This window comes from Penicillium arizonense, assembly GCF_001773325.1.
Source record: "Penicillium arizonense strain CBS 141311 chromosome Unknown PENARI_contig081, whole genome shotgun sequence".
NCBI classification, from domain to species: Eukaryota; Fungi; Ascomycota; class Eurotiomycetes; order Eurotiales; family Aspergillaceae; genus Penicillium; species Penicillium arizonense.
The window spans coordinates 6,264-24,295 of record NW_019173358.1 but is presented as its reverse complement, the minus strand read 5'-3'; the positions used below and the strand labels follow the sequence as shown (position 1 = coordinate 24,295).

At 47.7% G+C, this 18,032-nt stretch overlaps 7 protein-coding genes across 7 annotated transcripts; 4 read left to right on the top strand and 3 right to left on the bottom strand.

The window, feature by feature from the left end:
• Positions 1 to 26: 26 nt before the first annotated feature.
• Positions 27 to 1,439, bottom strand: PENARI_c081G10133 (class I SAM-dependent methyltransferase; the record flags this gene model as incomplete). Its single annotated transcript, XM_022637704.1, has 10 exons — positions 27 to 408; positions 476 to 662; positions 715 to 740; positions 789 to 829; positions 884 to 959; positions 1,030 to 1,071; positions 1,121 to 1,150; positions 1,202 to 1,258; positions 1,314 to 1,372; positions 1,422 to 1,439. Coding segments are annotated over 10 exons (918 nt in total), but the record flags the coding sequence as incomplete, so codon positions are not given.
• Positions 1,440 to 2,127: 688 nt separating this feature from the next.
• PENARI_c081G00866 (cytochrome P450) lies at positions 2,128 to 3,800 on the top strand (the record flags this gene model as incomplete). Its single annotated transcript, XM_022637699.1, has 5 exons — positions 2,128 to 2,332; positions 2,418 to 2,614; positions 2,698 to 2,759; positions 2,819 to 3,590; positions 3,672 to 3,800. The coding sequence occupies 5 exons, from the start codon at positions 2,128 to 2,130 to the stop codon at positions 3,798 to 3,800; spliced, it is 1,365 nt and encodes a 454-aa protein (XP_022482443.1).
• Positions 3,801 to 7,289: 3,489 nt separating this feature from the next.
• Positions 7,290 to 8,319, top strand: PENARI_c081G00089 (uncharacterized protein; the record flags this gene model as incomplete). The annotated part of the gene is made up of 2 exons (XM_022637698.1): positions 7,290 to 7,389; positions 7,466 to 8,319. 2 exons carry the CDS (start codon positions 7,290 to 7,292, stop codon positions 8,317 to 8,319), a joined length of 954 nt encoding a protein of 317 aa, XP_022482439.1.
• A 359-nt stretch (positions 8,320 to 8,678) lies between these two features.
• PENARI_c081G08890 (uncharacterized protein) lies at positions 8,679 to 9,659 on the top strand (the record flags this gene model as incomplete). The annotated part of the gene is made up of 3 exons (XM_022637703.1): positions 8,679 to 8,919; positions 8,987 to 9,572; positions 9,653 to 9,659. 3 exons carry the CDS (start codon positions 8,679 to 8,681, stop codon positions 9,657 to 9,659), a joined length of 834 nt encoding a protein of 277 aa, XP_022482441.1.
• A 745-nt stretch (positions 9,660 to 10,404) lies between these two features.
• On the top strand, positions 10,405 to 10,707 carry PENARI_c081G02326 (uncharacterized protein; the record flags this gene model as incomplete). Its single annotated transcript, XM_022637700.1, has 2 exons — positions 10,405 to 10,420; positions 10,469 to 10,707. The coding sequence occupies 2 exons, from the start codon at positions 10,405 to 10,407 to the stop codon at positions 10,705 to 10,707; spliced, it is 255 nt and encodes an 84-aa protein (XP_022482446.1).
• Positions 10,708 to 10,893: 186 nt separating this feature from the next.
• On the bottom strand, positions 10,894 to 12,267 carry PENARI_c081G06181 (uncharacterized protein; the record flags this gene model as incomplete). The annotated part of the gene is made up of 1 exon (XM_022637702.1): positions 10,894 to 12,267. One exon carries the CDS (start codon positions 12,265 to 12,267, stop codon positions 10,894 to 10,896), a length of 1,374 nt encoding a protein of 457 aa, XP_022482438.1.
• A 2,167-nt stretch (positions 12,268 to 14,434) lies between these two features.
• On the bottom strand, positions 14,435 to 15,457 carry PENARI_c081G12066 (NAD(P)-dependent oxidoreductase; the record flags this gene model as incomplete). Its single annotated transcript, XM_022637706.1, has 3 exons — positions 14,435 to 14,944; positions 14,997 to 15,373; positions 15,433 to 15,457. 3 exons carry the CDS (start codon positions 15,455 to 15,457, stop codon positions 14,435 to 14,437), a joined length of 912 nt encoding a protein of 303 aa, XP_022482442.1.
• Positions 15,458 to 18,032: the final 2,575 nt, after the last annotated feature.

Below are 18,032 nucleotides of genomic sequence, written 5' to 3'. Positions count from 1 at the left end.
TGTGGGTCCTTCAGCTCTATGCGCACTTTAGCTAGGAACACCTGCACCTCCTCCTTCGTCCACGGCTCCGGCTCCCCGAAGTGGGTGAGAAGCCACATCGCCCAACCTTCTAGAGCGGCGTTCCAGTGGGCATCTTGGAGGTGTCCGACCTCCTTCAGTAACTTATCCTTAGGCCAAGGTCCTAAGGGGATCTTGTACTTTTCCTCGTGCAGTTCCACGAATCCGGTCTTCTCAATTGCGCTGCGCATGGTTTCGTGGATGTTGAGCGACCGTCCAGCTCTCTCGGCGCACCTAATAAACATTGGTCCCCACTCCCATAGCTGGTGTTCTTTTTTCAGGGTACCGTCATCGCTAGAGACCCGCACGTCAAATTCCATCTGCTCGATCCAGCCACCGGGTTCGAGGGCGCTATACCGAGAGTAAACAGATATGAGCGTTTGATGACACGAGACCGAGTAATAAGGATGAAACTCACTCGTAAGCCTGTTTGTATAACTGGTCCCATCCCTCAGGAGGGAAGGCGCCATACAGGAGGCGTATATGGATAAAGTCAAACGAGTCTCTCCATGTCCACTCGCGGAGCACATCATCCACTTCGAACACGCAATTTGGGGGCATCCATGACACTGGCGGGGGAAAAATATCCACGCCGCGGACGGTAGCTAGCCAGCGTCAGCCCAAGAACAGAAGGAGTCGTCTCGGGAAATCTAGTACCTGACGGATAGCGGTCGGCAACATCACTAAGGCTCGTTAATGGTTTTCTCGAAACGTATTGCTCATCGGATTACATTGCCCAACTTCCTTGACCAGTTCCGATGTCCAGAATATGCTACATTGTGATGTTAACGGGACGTTCAAGTGAGTGTCGCCTCGGGAACTTCACCTTGGGCGAATCGCCGATAGGGGCGCGAAAAAGAGGATTCGGCTGGTTGAAATCTAGAACAAGAAACACCATATGGCTGAGTTCATCATAATCACAGACCTTCTATTAGTGAGACATAAAAAATATGAGGATGAGATGCGATTTACCCGATCTCAAACGCCTCGAATTGCTGCTCGTCAGAAGGTCCCCTGGATATGGTTACTCCATGTATATACAAATCAATGCTTCGTAACTAACCAGTAATCATCTTCTTTAGTGGCCTGGTATCTACTTCTTAGGTTAAAACCAGGAAACGACCTTAGGCTGGACTAGACTGACCTTCGGCCGTTTTCTAATCGTCCCCTCGCGATCGAGGACGCAATAGAGGTGGTCTCTCTGAAGACGTACTAGAGTGAGAATACGATAGAAGGTATGCTGTAGTTGCACTCACGACTGAAAGTCCTGCGGATCTGTGCCAAAACCAGTAGCTATAGAGTAGAAGTCTGGGTCCTAGTCGAGACATGAGAATGACCGCATCAGAACATCAAACACTACTTACCACTGCGATTTTCTCCATATCTTCAGTCGATGATTTCCCAAAGACTTGGGTGAAACTATTGACGTCGGAGCAATTTGAGAAAACGGCTGGGCAAAAAATGGAGGCGGGGGAAAGTGGGATGTTGGGGCGGAGCGTGACCAACTCACGCCTATACTAGTAACAAAGAAAAAAGAAAAAAGTACCAGGCGGGGAAGGCGGGGGCTACTAGCGATTGGCCAACTGTTGACCATTCCAACAGACCCAGAGCCCAACGCGATCTGCCATGGTTTGATAGAAGTCATTGCACTTCAGCGCGGCTTAAAGCCTTGCCGATCGGGCTGCGGGGTGTCCCGGAATCATGGGAAGAGGGGCTAGCAAAGCGCAAATCTGTGCACCTAGCCACTGAAAGATCCCCGAGGCCACTGAGGGATCAGACCGCCGCCCAGAGAACCCATCATACGCGCGAGTATTATTATTTTTCCCATCTCAAATGGCCCGGCTGTGGAGCTGCTCTCTCTACACGCTAGTCAGCACTAGAAAGTGGATCTCACGCACGCGGGAGAAGGCCACGAATAGCAACCGCTGCATTAATGTAACCAGCTCCATGTCCGTGAAGTCAAAAGTCGTCACGCGTTTCCCATATCCAATGGTGGCCGTAGTATATAGCAGGGCCCGCGGACTCCCCCAAAGGCCACTCTCCCAATTCTTCCCGGTTGTTTCTTCCGCTATGGCGGTAGCCGACTTATCAGGTCAGGCTGTGACGCTCTTCTGCTGCCTCTTGAGCCTCTATGTCTTCAGGATTATCACGACATATGCTAAGTTGATGCAGTTCCGGGGGCCCTCGGGGACCGGCATTTCGAACTGGCCTCATAGCATGGCGATGCTTCGAGGCAATTGCCACGAGTGGTACGCAGAAGTCAACAAGAAACATGGTGCGAGGGATTTTCCTAGACATCTCTTATGCTTTGCATCCGGGGAGCCGCATATATTATAGCTAACATCTTCGACTTGAGCCAGGTCCGATCGCCCGTGTCGCGCCTCAAGTGCTGGTCACGTCTTCTCCCGAAGTTTGGATGCACGTAAACAACAAGCCTGGCTACAAACGCTCCAATTGGTACTACAAAGCCGCACGAATCGAGTACCGGAGGGACAATGTCTTCAGTCAGACGGATAACACGAAACACGAGCAGCGGAGGAAGCAGATGGCTCCAGGGGTATGATAGCTGCCTCGTACTTCTCTCCGAGTCTATCCCCACTCATTCGTACCTGCGTGGGCTGCTAACCGGAATTGTTAAAGTATTCGGGAAGGGAGAATATCCAGCTCGAAGGGTCGATAGATGAACGACTTCAAGATTTTCTGTACCTCATCCGGTCCAAATATATCTCGTCCGACCGCTGTGTTATGCCCATGGACCTAGCGAGGAGGGGCTTGCTATCGGCAATACCGCCCTTGCGATGGGCTTCAGCTGGATCACCCAAATGCCCTTCATCGGCAGGTTTATTGCACCTTCGCCCAAAGATAGCAACGGCTTCGGTAAGATGATGGCCGCATGCTTCCGCCTTGTTGAAGAGCGCGCTGCGGGCTCCACCGACGAAAAATCCGATATGTTAGCCTCCTTCATGCGCCACGGTCTAGCAGGTGACGAGCTGCGCACTGAAGCCCTAGAACAAATAATTGCGGGCTCTGACACCACTGCTGGCGCCATCCGTGGCACCCTTCTGTACCTCATAACGAACCCCCGTGTCTACCTCAAGCTACAGTACGAAATTGACGATGCCACGCGCCGCGGCTTTGCTCCGAGCAAAGACGAAAGCCTTATTACTGCCGCCCAGGCTAGAAATCTTCCGTACCTCCAGGCCGTGATTCGCGAAGCTCTGCGAGTCTGCCCGCCTGTTACGAACGTCTTCCCGCGTGATATCCCGCCAGATGGCGATGCTCTTATCGTCGACGGGGAGAGCGTATTGTTACCGGGCGGCGCCTGCATTGGGTACTCCGCATACGCTATGCACCAAAGCGAGAAGATCTATGGCAAGGACGCAGAGGCTTTTCGACCAGAGCGGTGGCTCGAGTCGAACCCTGCCAAGCTGGCTGTCATGGTTCGGACCAACGAACTCATTTTCGGCCACGGCAGATTCCAGTGTTTAGGGAAGGCAGTGGCACAAATCGAGATCGGAAAGACGGTATTCGAGGTGAGTAGAAACAGCTCCGCATGTCTACTTTAGTCCTCTTTCTTCTCGATGACACGCTAACTGACCGCCGACCGGACACAGCTGTTGCGTAACTTCGACCTAGCACTTATCAGCCCCACGCATCCCTGGGATGCGCGGAACTACCTAGGGCTTTTTGCGATTTCAAATATGTGGGTGCAAGTGATGGAGCGAATGCCCTGTTCTCCTTGACAGGATAGAGAGGATTTCCCTTGTAACGTTTAGGAGCACCCTGCCATGGTAAAACTTCGCAGGCATTCTTAATGGTACTGTAAAGCTGATGCTTAATGTGTGGTGCTTATTTTGGATGTGTAACAGCAATAGACCTCACGATTTAGTCTTTTGTATTATACCATCCCACCATACGACGGGCAAGCAGCCCCAACACAACCCACAATAAAGCCAGGCTGGGAAACAACGTCCACCATTCCTAGTGATGAAAGTGTAGGCAGTCTTTGGAGTTCACGTTGGGTATTAATAGATGAGATGGTCAATATAAATCGTTGAAAATTGAAAAGCCTTCTGTCTCAAATAAACAAGGCCGGGGAGCATTTGATGTCGTCGTTCAAGGTTTCTTAACCGACTCACATCACTGTTTTCCAACATGACCTCGCGAGTGTCTCGTGAGTGACTCCCATCCCAAGATCAGATTGTGTGCCCTTTCGAAGGCTATTGCTGCGGCAACCGTGTTGCTAGCAATACCGAAGAATGACCATTCCACTGAGATACCAAAATCGATCGAAAAGCTTTTGCAGTTAAAAAAGGTGCACATTGCCGTCGCCCACCCTCTCAACAAAAGCCTCTCTCATAACCCTCCGCGGTGAGCCCGTGACTTTTTCAATGCGAGCGATACTTCGCCCACCGTATCACGCTTTGTGCTTCTATCATTGTTGGCCATGAGATCTGCTTGAGTCACATTATGCTCACTCATGAGTTTCTGAGATATGAAGAGCGCGGTTTTGGCTTTTGCTTTCGATGCCTTGACGTGATATGCACGGTTCAGACATTTTTGGATTTTTTCCAGAACTCCTTGTCGGCCGGCGCCTGGCTTTGATGCTCGCAAGCAGTTTTGATGACAGTTGCCTTCTGGAGAGGCTTTTTAGGCGACATCCTAGGTCTAGATCTTAAGTGAAAAGCCACGCAAAATCGATTGACTTGTTCGTCGCGAAAAGAAATATAAAACTATCTTTCTTGCTAACCAACACCGTACCGTTTTGGTGCAAGGCTTCTCTAGTTAGAAAACAAAAATATTCTGACAACCTAACACCGGCTGCATAATCTGGCTCAGCTGGCTCAGCTCCAGCCAACCGAAATTCTTGGTTATTTAGTGGAGGATACTAATTGCGTCTTGCGGGCCTTCGGGCCGGGAAACACAATGACAAGAAGTCAACATCACCCCTGGCCTAGGAATATTCCGCGGCTCAAACGTGGATGGTGATGTGTATTGAAAAGATTGTTCAGCGCGTATTGCCGTCGTTCCATGTTGGATATCAGCGGCATTCAGCCCGGTTCAGCTGTTGGTCATTGTTCGTCCGACCCCTCAACCAATGCTTCCGAAGGCTCAAAATTCTCTTACGAGCCGCAAGTTGATAACATGTGGCAATTGCCAAACGCGAGTCCCCAATTTCTCGGGTCGCAAACACAAAGCCAAACACACCCTTCCCCCGCCCCCGCTCCTTCCCACCTCCCAACCTCCCGCTACTAATCGCCGCGTAGTTTGAGCATGTGAAAAATGCCGCGAGGGAAAGGCGAACCCGCTTTCTATCAGAGTAGTGATCAAAGCAGAAACAACGCCGCCGCTATCGAAACAAAATATAGACGAGGAGATGTTGCCCTATGTGTATACGTTTGCCACATCCACAAAATTGACAAACATGGAATCAGGGTAAACGTCTAAATTGGGGGTCACAAGACCATTGGAGAGCTTGGAGAAGAGCGTGCAAACAAGTGTACTGTATTGGTCATCGACCGTCTTGCCTGCGGTGCCAGGAGCTCAATGTCCCTTGTGTCTACGTCGATGGCAAACGAGAGAGAATGCGTAGTATGTTCTTTTTCTTCCAGATCTTATTACGGCACATAGTACTTACTAGGGTATTTAGACACCTCACGGTGATGACCAAACAACTCGAACATTATGAATCTCTCAAGCGCGATATCTATCCCAAGTTTGACCTTGGGGTGGCCAAAATTGTCGACCAAGCCCTCGGAAAGGTGTGTGAGAATTCGCAATTCATTGAAAACAGTAACTCGAAATCCCGAGAGAAAGTCTCCCATTAACCGAGCTATACTCAGACAACCCGTAGATCTCAAGTCTTTCCCCGTCGTCACCAACCCCCGCCGCAATCTTAGGAAACACAACCACGCCACCTTCCACATTCTCTTTCGAGAATCCCACACTTGAATATTTTAAATGGGACAGCTCGCTGCAAGCGATAGGATTTGTTGGGGGAGCAATCGACAACGGCGTGGCTATACAGGCTGTCGCATGAGGCGACAAATTTGAACACAGACAACCAATTCGATCAACCACAGACCCATCAATCTCTTCTTGTGGTGTCTTCATTGACGAGACCCAGATGTCAATTGGAAATGATACTGGCATGTATCCCACACAAGCCGTCGCCAATGAACTCGTCGAAAGATACTTCAAAGATACGCATCCTTCCTTTCCTATTGTTGGCAAAGAGATATTCCTCAGCCAATGTCGGTCTTTCTATTCGAACGATACAGCCCGGAATTAAGTGGATGGAGCTTTTGAACATGGTGTTTGCGATCGCTGCGAAACATTCCAAATTTGCTGGAGACCAACGCCGGCTTGATCACAACGACCTGAGCGAACGTTTGAGGTTGGCAGAGCACGGCAGGAGAGGGATCGGTTGCGCGCTGAACAAGCTGAGCGGAGAGCCAGAAGACGTGCGATTTATAGCTCAGATCCCGACAGTGATGAGATTATTCCACCGAGTAAAAGGATGGTGTATATCGAATATTTATGACGTTCGAATCGGACATAAGGCGGGAAGCACCCGAGGAACTTTTCGATTAATACATAACTGCGGACCCGGATCCACTCAGAATGCCAAATTTACCGATTACCAGGACTTAAATGGTATGGTAGTCAAATCGTACATTTTAGCGTAATTAGCAGAAAGTTATTTTTTAGTGCACCCGCTTTGGAACATGGCTAGTATTATCTATAACCATATATCCTCTGAGATAAGACCGAGCAAGACAATGGTCGGGCCTAAATGATAATTTCTGAAAATTTCTGCTTCAACACGAGAAGTTTTCCACCAGATACTCCAATTCATGATTTCCTGTATCCGAATATAGTAGCGGACATCGATGACAGAGGTAAGCGTCGCTCCAGAGGTATCAAACTGGATGACTTCATTACTCTAATGGCACCACGGAATTTGGATCGGACATAAGCTTATTCCCGACAAATCCTTTGATGGACTGCTCATCTTTTCGCACGGAGGGCTGTCTGCAAAGGTATATAAGATCTCATCTACCAAATGACATATTATTACTTGTCGATACTCCTCGCTTTTTTCCAATTCATCTACCATATTATTCTTATACCGAGAGTCAGTCATTCACACTACGATGAGTACCCCTAATCTTCCAAAATGCAAGCTCGGGCGGTTCGGTCCCGACGTCCCTCGGCTTGGTTTAGGCTTAATGGGCTTAAGTGCATTTTACGGCAAACCCAAGCCTGACAACGAAAGACTTGCTCTATTGGATGCGGCGTACGAGCTTGGGGAGACTTTCTGGGATACTGGTAGGCTTGCTTCATATCTTTTAATCTTCCATCGCAAATGGTGCCCCCTGGCTGACCACTTTTTTTTCGAGTGCAGCCGATATTTATGGCGACAGTGAAGAGCTTCTTGGGATTTGGTTCAAGGCAAATCCTGAAAAGCGTGACAATATATTCCTCGCAACAAAATTTGCCAACAAAGTCTCTGGAAACGGCTCGATCGCCGTTGATTCCTCCCCCGAATATGTCATCCAGGCCTGCTCGAAATCACTTTCTCGCCTTGGAGTGCCGTCCATTGACCTGTATTACTGTCACCGTTTGGACGGAAAGACACCGATCGAAAAGACAGTGGAGGCCCTGGCTCAGCTTCAGAAGGAAGGCAAAATCAAATATCTTGGTTTGAGTGAATGCAGCGCGGAGTCCCTTCGACGAGCTCACAAAGTCCACCCCATTGCTGCAGTTCAGATGGAATATTCGCCCTTTGCGCTGGAAGTTGAAAGTCCCCAGTATAATTTGCTGAAAACAGCTCGCGAGCTTGGCGTTGCGTTAGTAGCGTATGCTCCCCTAGGTCGTGGGTTCTTGAGCGGAACAATTACGTCGCCGAATGGGTTTGACGATGGCGACTTCCGGAAGTATGCGCCTCGATTCAGCGCAGAAAACTTCAACAAGAACTTGACCCTGGTGGAACTGATCAAAACACTCGCAGAGGAAAAAAAAGTGACTCCATCTCAGCTGACATTGGCTTGGTTGTCGGCGCAGGGTGGTGATGTATTCCCTATCCCAGGGACCACGAATGTCGACAGGCTCAAGGAAAATTTGAAAAGTTTGGAAATCAAACTTACGCCTGAAGAGGAGAACCGAATGCGGGTTGCCTGTATGGAAGTAGAAGTGGCCGGTGGTAGATATCCGGAAGGTCATTCCGCAGCTTTGTTCGCGGATACACCTGCCTTGTGATGGAGGTTGCTATCAAAGCTGCAAGTTTAAGGATAGCTGCATCAGTGAACAACAGTTGCTTGGCACATGTCCATCTTGAATCAAAAGAACTGATTGTAACTACAGTACAGTAGAATTCGAAAACAGTTTACCCCCTGGAGACTCACGCTTTGTTTCTCGGGCCGTACCCGAAACCACGCTAATCCGTTCTAAGATAAGGCGTAATAATACATTCCTAAGAATAGAACTTTTTTAATTCCAGGACAACTGCTTAACGTATAATACCGTATCTTACACGAAACTCCTACCCCCGTTGCCCCTCCATACGTGACATCCATTCTCAGCACCACCATCTGAGAAGTGCAAGAATTCTGCGCAATATGGCACCGAGACTACCACTGTCAAAGCTACATTTCATCAGTGATATGATACAAAGCCAGTCGCTTACCCGTTCTCAAATGGCCGAGGCAGCAGAATGTAGCGAACAGACGATCAAAAACATCCGCAGGAACTTGCGACTGTTTGGACAAGTTCATGCCCCTCCAACTCGTATCGGCCGGAGAAGAAGCATAACACCACCGATGATCGAGGCCCTCTGTGACCATCTGCTGGAAAAACCAGGTCTGTACCTAGAGGAAATGGCTATCTTTCTATGGGATGAATTTCAGATACTAGCAACCACCTCTAGTATTAGGAGGGCCCTTGTATCCCAAGGCTGGTCCAAAAAGACCGCCCGACAGAGTGCTAAAGAGCAGAGTGCCGAATTACGAGAAATTTATCTTCAATCTCTCGGATTTTGAGTCGTACCACCTTGTTTATGTTGATGAATCTGGATGTGATAAACGAGTTGGTTTCCGACGGACAGGCTGGTCACCACTCGGTGTAGCACCTCGACAAGTTTCACAGTTTCACCGTGACGAACGTTATCAAATTCTGCCTGCATATGCCCAAGATGGTATTTTGCTTACTCGCGTCTTTCGTGGGTCAACGGATGCCGCGTTGTTCGAAGATTTCATCGATGAGCTTCTTCGTCATTGCGGAAGATGGCCGAAGCCAAAGTCTGTTCTGGTCATGGATAATGCATCGTTTCACCACTCTGAGCGGATTTCGCAGATGTGTGCCGATGCTGGAGTCAAACTTGTTTATTTGCCTCCGTACTCGCCGGACCTGAATCCAATTGAGGAGTTTTTTGCTGAACTCAAAGGCTTCATAAGACGCAATTGGTGCTACTACGCAGATGATCCCGACCGCGAATTTGGGTCCTTTCTGGAACGGTGTATCAACCAAGTTGGGGAAAGACAAGACAGTGCCAGAGGCCACTTTCGGCACGCAGGCCTGACTGTTAAACATTAAGGCACTAGAACCTATTTCGTACAAAATTCATAAGAAACTGAAGGGGCAGAACAAGGTCCAGAGGAGTGGTCATGGCATGTTTTTTCGTTAAATCCTCAATTTTCGGCACTTAGGAAACACTCACCGGTTAAATCCCGCCTTCTAGAGCAAGGTGCTTGTCGAGTAACGCATAACGAATTTATTCCTGCCGCTTCAAGCGAAGGGCCTCATGCATAACACGTGGTCGAAGGCGCCCTCTGATTTACATGGCACCATAACTTTGACTGTTTGTTATCATCAAATGGAAAGGTGTAGAGCTTTAATGTAGTTACCCTCAGTAGGTTGTTCTCTGGTTCTTTTTGGCTTTTAGTTGCTGGTTATGCTGCAAGTATGACTATCTGTAATCTGGCTCTGTCGTTGCAAACAAGAGGTTGGAACCAACACCTAGAGCCCTTGGTGAGATCGGTGCTAATATGTGATATTATATAACGAAGGGACAATTTATACTCTTTATCAAACTTATAGATGCCTTCATGCTTCGTACAGTAATACTCGAAAATCGATTCTACCTACATACTCCCACGTATTGAATGCTGAACCCTAGCTCGAAATTCGCTATTTTCGCTTTTGGGATGTTTGCAGTTCCCCTCTTCATGTTGACCGAGATGACGTAATAGGTCCGCCTGCCGGTTACTTTCTGAGGCCCTCTCGGCGTGACAATTACATCCCCCACTAACATTTCTCTGCTCCTTGGAGATCTGTGCACAAAACCTGATGGCTATATTACCAGGTAAGTCGCATGCTGTTGTACGGTGAACTTGTTTTGAGCCTAATATAGGACAACGGACGCTTGTGAGCAGCGTGAGCGGTCGAACCTGCCGCCAAGGTCATTCCCAAGAGGATATTGACATTGCCTACCAATACGAAGCGCAACAATACCGCCATGCCTTGTCCGCGTTGATTGACAAGATACGATGCAGCGACGAGACAGAACTTCAGGAGCTACTTGAAGCAATCCGGAACCCGGATACCCTCACTGAAGCCGTGCAAGAAACTTTACGTCGAAAGTACTGCTAATATGGGATTATCGAGCGCCATCGCGATCTGGCCCCGTCAACTCAACCTGCAAGTTACACATCATATCTTTAGGAAATGCTCTAAGTGAAGATGTCTACTTTCGTGGTATATCTCTATTTATATATATCTCATGTATATTATTCGTCAAAACTCCGAAGGGCCGCTAGCTACACCAAAATAATTGTTTCACATCACGTCAACGATCGGTATCACCCTCTTCACGTTCTCCACCCAGTCACGGATATTTTCTACGAAACTTCGGGCAATTCCGGGCTTGATCCCCTTGTCGACGAAGAAATTTGGGTTTTGATCCTTGAAGATGTGCTGAAGTTCGAAGCCATCTGAAAGCGTTATATCGCACGCTTGACGGAATCCAGCCTTGAGAGTATCATCGGATACATTCGATGCGAGCCACTCACCGTATTCTTTGACAGCTACGTCTTTGAACCCAGGAATATTCAAAGGAGTCACAGTTCTCAGCCCTTCCGGGGCATCATCCGGGGTCATCGGGGCCAATCCAGTAGAGTGGGATGGGTGAACATTGATGTTGATATGTTGATACGGCCCTCCATCCCTAAGAATGTTACCGCCTTTGCGCTTTTCCTTCTCCTGTCTCTGCTGTTCCTCCATATAGAGCTCATCCCGGATCTCATCCGGAACGTCTTTATGCGTCTCCAAGGTACCACCTTTCTCGACATAAGTAACCAAACGCCTGAGAGTTTGCGTGCGGAGTCGGTAATGCCTTTTCCCCATTGGATCCAGCCAACAGTAGGGACCCAAATGGCATGCAGCCGAACCACATTTCATCAAGTCATAAACACGGCGCCAAATTGATTGTTGGCCGCACGCATTTTCTTCAGCATCAAGCTGGGCATCCCGATCATCAAGCATTCTTTTTGTGACGGAAGATTTACCTCTCTTCTCCCCCTTCCGTCCAGCAGATGGAGAAGTGCAATCCTCTACGTAGTTGAAACAGACCCTCAGTGTGAGTCTCTTTCCACGACAGAAATGACTCGACCACATCCGCAACTGTTTCTCGATAGGAGCCCAGACAATTTCGGTCTTGTTGAAGCGCTTGGTCAAATCACGCTGGGAACGATCATTGACTGCCACGACAATCGCTGTGTCATCGATCCTAACCCTATTGTTGCGGCTGACCTTCTCTCCAAGGACAGTTTGTAGCTTTTTTTCAAGGAATAAGGGCCAGTAGGCGCTCGGGGTCAATACCAGGTCTTCTTCCGTATCCTTTACCACGGCCTTGTTATTGAGGGTGACACGCCATTCTATGAAGTAGTGGATACAGCTCGGCGGATCCTCGTCGTAGATCTTGTCCGCATCCCACTCAGATTCCTGGAGAAGAGGTAAATTATTCGGCTGAGATCGGCGTGTGACGTTGGGCTCTTCTTCGAGCGAGATCGAAGGAGAGGGACTACAGTCGTGCCGTGTAGCATAAGGGCTCCGGAAGTTTCCTGGTGTAGGGGCATATTGTGAATCATATTCCCATAGTTCAAGATCTGGGGGTTGAGACATGTAATCATCATGGTACGAGGTGCAGCTCATATTCACAGACGATCAAGGCACTGGAGGTCTGTCAACATAGGTGGGCGATACCAGTTGTGAGTAGACGCCCAGAATGAAAGCGACGAAAGGGAGAGCAAGAGCCATGAAACGAGAACCATATTAGCCTACCGGGTTAGTCTTCTACAGCAGTACACAGAAGTACAGCTTTCGTTTATGTTCAGTAAGATGTAGATGAAGACGAAGATTACGGGGAGAAGAAGGAGAGTAGGGCGTGGATCAAGCCAGATTGCCAGATCTCCCCCACCCCTTCCAGATCCCCTAGCTAGAACTTTCTATGGGAAAATACGGTAATTTACCAGGATTCATCATACATTACAGCCCAGTACGTTATATACGACGATACTGCTGGACAGGGGTTATTTTTGGTGTAACCTCATATGGACTAGCGTCGTTTCGGGTACGGGCCGAGAAACAAAGCGTGAGTGTCCGGGGGGTAAACTGTTTTCGAATTCTACTGTACTACCACAGTTGATCTTCGGCAAGCTTTCGCAATCAGGTGGTATGCAGACCACTACTACTTTAGTTTCCCCCTTACCACGCGTATCTGAAATAATGCGACTAGTCACACGAGGATGACTTTTGCGCATCATCTTCCGAGACTTTCTTTTGTTTTATCCTACTTCTTGGCGACTATTTCGTGACATATCTTAGTTTCAAAGTGTTCTTCAGCGTCTCAACCGCACCCAGATATCCGTAGCGTCTGAGAAGGCCCCAAACAATCACACGATGCTTCAACATCCCCATCGTCAACAACCCAAGCAGCATGATACTCATCGGTCTCGACAAACTATAGGGGGATTTTCACTCCGCTCTGCTATTGACTGGCTCAAGTCAAGACATTGTAAAATTATACATTAGAATAAAATAGTGAATGATATATCACCGTGCCTTTGTGTACATGATTATGCTTCTGGTGGCGGCACACGGGGCACGAGAATGACGGAGAATAAATCGGGGTTGAGAATGGAGCCCAAATAAACCAGGAGTGGTACCATGAAGTTGTTCATTGGACGACGCATATAGAATTGGGAGAGGTCTGTTGGGTAGCACTCCTGAAAATAGCTGATCTAGTCGGTGCTACGGGTTCCAATAAGCCCGTAACCAATCGAAAATGATAAGGAACTCCACATAACACTGAAACGGCAATCACGTGACCGTGGTTTCAGCGTCGACTCCAGGAGTATACGCAGGAGTATACGGGCGACTCTAGATATACCCCTGGGGTAGATCTGGAGTAGCAGATGAAGGATATACAAGGACACTCCTCATGTACTTAGTTTAGTTCCTCGAGTTCAAATCTATATTGTTACTTGTGTTTTACACTTTGGATACTCGGTGGCTCTTTACTTGATTATAACTTGACAACACTCACGAATAGAAGTATACTCCGGCATACATCTCGGTGCCCTACCTGGCCACGTTCCTCGATACTCTCAAGAGGACTTAGCTTGTATAAGGCCTGCTAGGCAACGGAACAGTTGAGAGACAGACCGTTGACGTTGAAAACAGAGAAGCACAGGCAAGTATAACCCAGGATTCTTCCAACATAGCGATGACCAGTTAGTCGTGCGTAACACTAGGCTATCCGTCAACTGGTTCGGAGTCAATGGTATTAACCGAGCTATAAAAGTTAGAAGGTGATATAGCTCTATTTTTTGTAGGCTACCCTGTGATTTATTATTCGATTCTATAGACCTAGTCAGGAAAGATATGAATTTAGACTAACTTCTCTTACTAAGTCCTCTGATTCCAGCGAAACGCTTGCAAGTATCCGAACTTTTTGTGAAGATCCATAATCTTTGTCTCAATTGTTCCCGTAGGCTTTGGCTCTTCTTAGATTCCACCAGGCCACAGGTCCTGAAATTTTACTTGGTATGAAGATCATTTCAAAACACGTATGACGTTGTTATGAGTTATCTTGCCCTGATTATTTGCTGGAACCACTTATCAGCTTAATTTAGTGATCTCTTCTATTCAACGATGAATACCATTCATCGAGCGTTAATACTGTACTGTACATTTAACAGAAATTTTACTTGAAGGACAAGAAGTGGTATCAGATGTACGCTTTTTTTTTACAGCATGGCTTGGCGACCATGCTTGGACAAGCTCCAGACACTGCTTGCGTCCTGAGCGCTGTTCGAGGCTAAGCATGGAAAATACCATCTTGGGCGATGATTTCAGGGACTTCCTCGGCCTGTTTCCAGATCTCCAGTGCTGTAAGAGCCATTTTGGGTGCTACATCAACCAACTCCGCGGCATTCACGCCCAGCGCGATATCCTTGACCATTATATGCACCGGAAAACCATTTGGACCTAACAATTGGTCCTTCGGTATAAAAGTCACGATGTCGCCAATGGCTGTCTGCCCAGAGGAGCTATTGATGATGTCACGAAGCAATTTGCCGTCGATTCCAGAGCGAACCCCAATTGCCATTGCTTCGGCTACCGCAATAAAGACGGTGCAAGCAATGTAGTTGTTGCTGATTTTTGCCGCCAGGCCGGTCCCAAGCTTGCCGCACCAAAACAATTTCTTTGGATTTCCCATAATTGTCAGAAGGCGTTGGAGACGTAGACTCATAAGATCGGACAGCTCTGGTTTGGCATGCCCGATCATAAATGATAATGTTCCCGCAGCCGCACCCGGAGGTCCACCCTGCGTAACTAATTACTTCGGATTCAAAGAGGGTATTTTGTTTTCAACGTACTGAGACTGGCGCATCCACATAATATCCAGCTTTTGCCTCAGCCAGTTTCTGCGCGACCTCCGTCGCCGATGACGTTTCCATAGTGCTGGTTTCCACTATCAACCTATTTGGATTCGGTCTCGCGGCAAGTACACCGGTAGCTCCATCCAAGTAGACGTCACGAACGGCCCCGAGAGATGGAAGGCTGGATACAAGAACATGAGCATACTCAACTGTCTCTTTTATCGACTCGTTGGTTTCTATCGGTCCGTGGCCACTGAACTCGATTTTGAATTTGTCACACACTGCGCGATCGACATCATAAACAAAAAGTGTTGAAGACAAAGGTATATTTTTTCGAAGGTTGCTAGCCATGCCGTAGCCCATGGCTCCAAGCCCTACGGATATCTTGAGTTAGTGCTGGGGGAAGATTTGTTGGTTTTTCTCGGAATCTCACCAATAACAGCATAATGGCCTTCCATCTCGATCGAAGCCACAACTCCTTACTATTTATATATTCGAATAAACTGGCGGGAAACAGAAATATATATTTCTCATTTCCGTTTTAACTTATGGGCTGCAGGTCGTATTTATGCTAAATTTACATTAATATGAGAAAGCACAATACTGTATGCAAGTTCGTCATTCGGAGTTATGCAGAAAATGTGCGGGCGCACAACCTATCGCCAGCAGACCCACTCACATGACTAGGTGGAGCCAAGTGACAAAGGCAGCTATCAGTAATTTAAGAGGGCTTAGGCTTAACCTTAAGAGTCATAGCCCCCATACCCAGAACCTCGGAATTCTAAGACTATATTCGGCTTTTAGGAGGACAATGTGAACTGTGAAAAGGTGCGACATAGACAAAGTAGTAGCTGTGAACGTAAGTTTTGTCTCCGCTGCCCACCGAGGGACCAAACGCGTCAGTGGTCTACAGATCATTCCAATAGAAGAATGTGGGTGGGGCCGGCTTGCTTTAACTCCGGCAGAAGCTTGACACAGCCATTGTGACTCAACTTAAGAGCCAATTGATTTTGCACAAAACAAAAGCGCTCAGCATAATTGATCTCCACTTATCTGTCCAATCCCGAACACTACTTTGATAGCAGCTGTCAGCAATGCCGAACAGCAAAATTTCGCTGTTCTGGGGCGTTTTCTTGCGCCCGATGTACGCGTCGACAAGACAACTGTCATTATCCTGAAGATGCCCCCAAACTTTACTTTATAGAGAGGTAATTGTTATTCATGGTTCAGGAATGCCCTCGGATAATTACTAAGGATGAGCTGCGCGGTTGGTCAGATATCTGATGGAAATCGAAAGAAAGCAGGAATCTCCTCGCGACTATGGACTTCGTCAAATAGTGCTGCGGTCGTCTCTTTGGCTAGGCCTGAAAAGCATAAAGGTCGAAATGGAATCACCACGGCTTGTGCAACAAATGAAGGCAGTTTTCCAAACTTGACAAGGCAGCAGCACTCAACGACCTCCCCAGTGACAAAGGTCAGAAATAAAATTCCGCTATTGTATGTAGTGGTTAATATACCTTCAAAGCCCAATCGAACAGCACGCTGACAGCTTTTTTTGCAATGCATCAGATGAATGTGCTGCTACGCGCCCTGTATCTACCAGCAACGTCAGGGAGGCTCTAGACGGCCAAGGATAAATTTTCTAGCAATCCACTCGCCAGTGAGACATTGCACCTCAAGGATCCTGTTGGCCGCTATCGTACGTATTGTTTGCCAATACACTGCACCTCCTTTTTGAAGTGCCAATGTTGTCTAACTTTTCCTAGGACCTACTTCGACGCGGTCGGTTTACCGTCGTGCTGTCTCCCCGATAGAACAATTCTCCCCACTCTCGTGCCATCCTACTTCCACTGAATCATTCAATGCTGACGGTGAGACATTTAGACTGCGCTGGGCTCCGAGGTATTAGGGCTGGCCTCACTTTATTTTTCATTCGAATTATATGAGAAGCGTTGCTTTTCAATATGTGAGATACGCCTTAATAAGCTCATGCACGTGATGACGCGGATGCTAATCGGAAACGCCCTTCGGCTAACCTACATTAAGGGCCTTCTCCATCGGAAATTGCCAGAGAGTGTCTTTGGTGTACATCTTGCCCGCCGATGCAACACACTTTGGTAGACGGTTTATGTTCTTGACAGGCGATTTGCCGTCCAAATTGGCGCGCCGAGCTCTGATGGGGATGATGAATCACTATTGTTCTTCTCTTGTCTACGGACAGTAGTTCAACGGCGATAGCGGTCTCTTTCTATCAAATTTATCTCGCGTTCTGGCTACAATAATGACAAGTATGTTTCTCAAAATCGTGACCCCAATTTAGTTTGAAGCAGTGTCAGTCACTAATAGGGTTCATAGCTGTTTTCAGTGCTAACAAGAAATTTGGAAGCTCTTTCGTTTCTACTGTAACACAAAGACTGCAATAGAAAGGCTTGAAGAGGCTGCAAAGGAGTGTGACAAGATAATGCTATCTCGCAAACAGAGCACAACACCTTCACGCATGATGAGTTCTGTCCCACTCATGTACCATCATTATATCTTTCACGCATGAAGCAAGGTAAACCTTCTTAGCGCCAATCAAATATATGGGCTCACTAACAAGCGATAAGTTCTTGGTGTGGTCCACGCCAGCTGGCGTTTTAGAATATGAGCTGATACTAGAAAGCACACAGAATTTCCATCGAGTTATCGCCCCAATTTCGAGTGTGTAATATTGATAATCTAAATCATTTGGTCAACTCAAAAGATAAACGCTCCTTCTCTATATGCTCCCATTCCACCAAAAACCTCAATTTCAGTCGGGATTATTTGTGGTCTGTGTCTATGCCTCATATTCGAGTTTATGGTATTTTCTGTTGCTATTTGTGCTATTGGTACTATCCGCGCACTGTCTACCCCTATAGTCCAATTGAAACCATCCCGCCGAGGTTTCGAGAGGATGACGGGGGACGAAGGGTGGCTTCCATGAGATATCTGTCGCGTATGACACAGTGGAAGTAAATGCGGAAGGGACCTTCGGGCCTGCCACACCCTGTA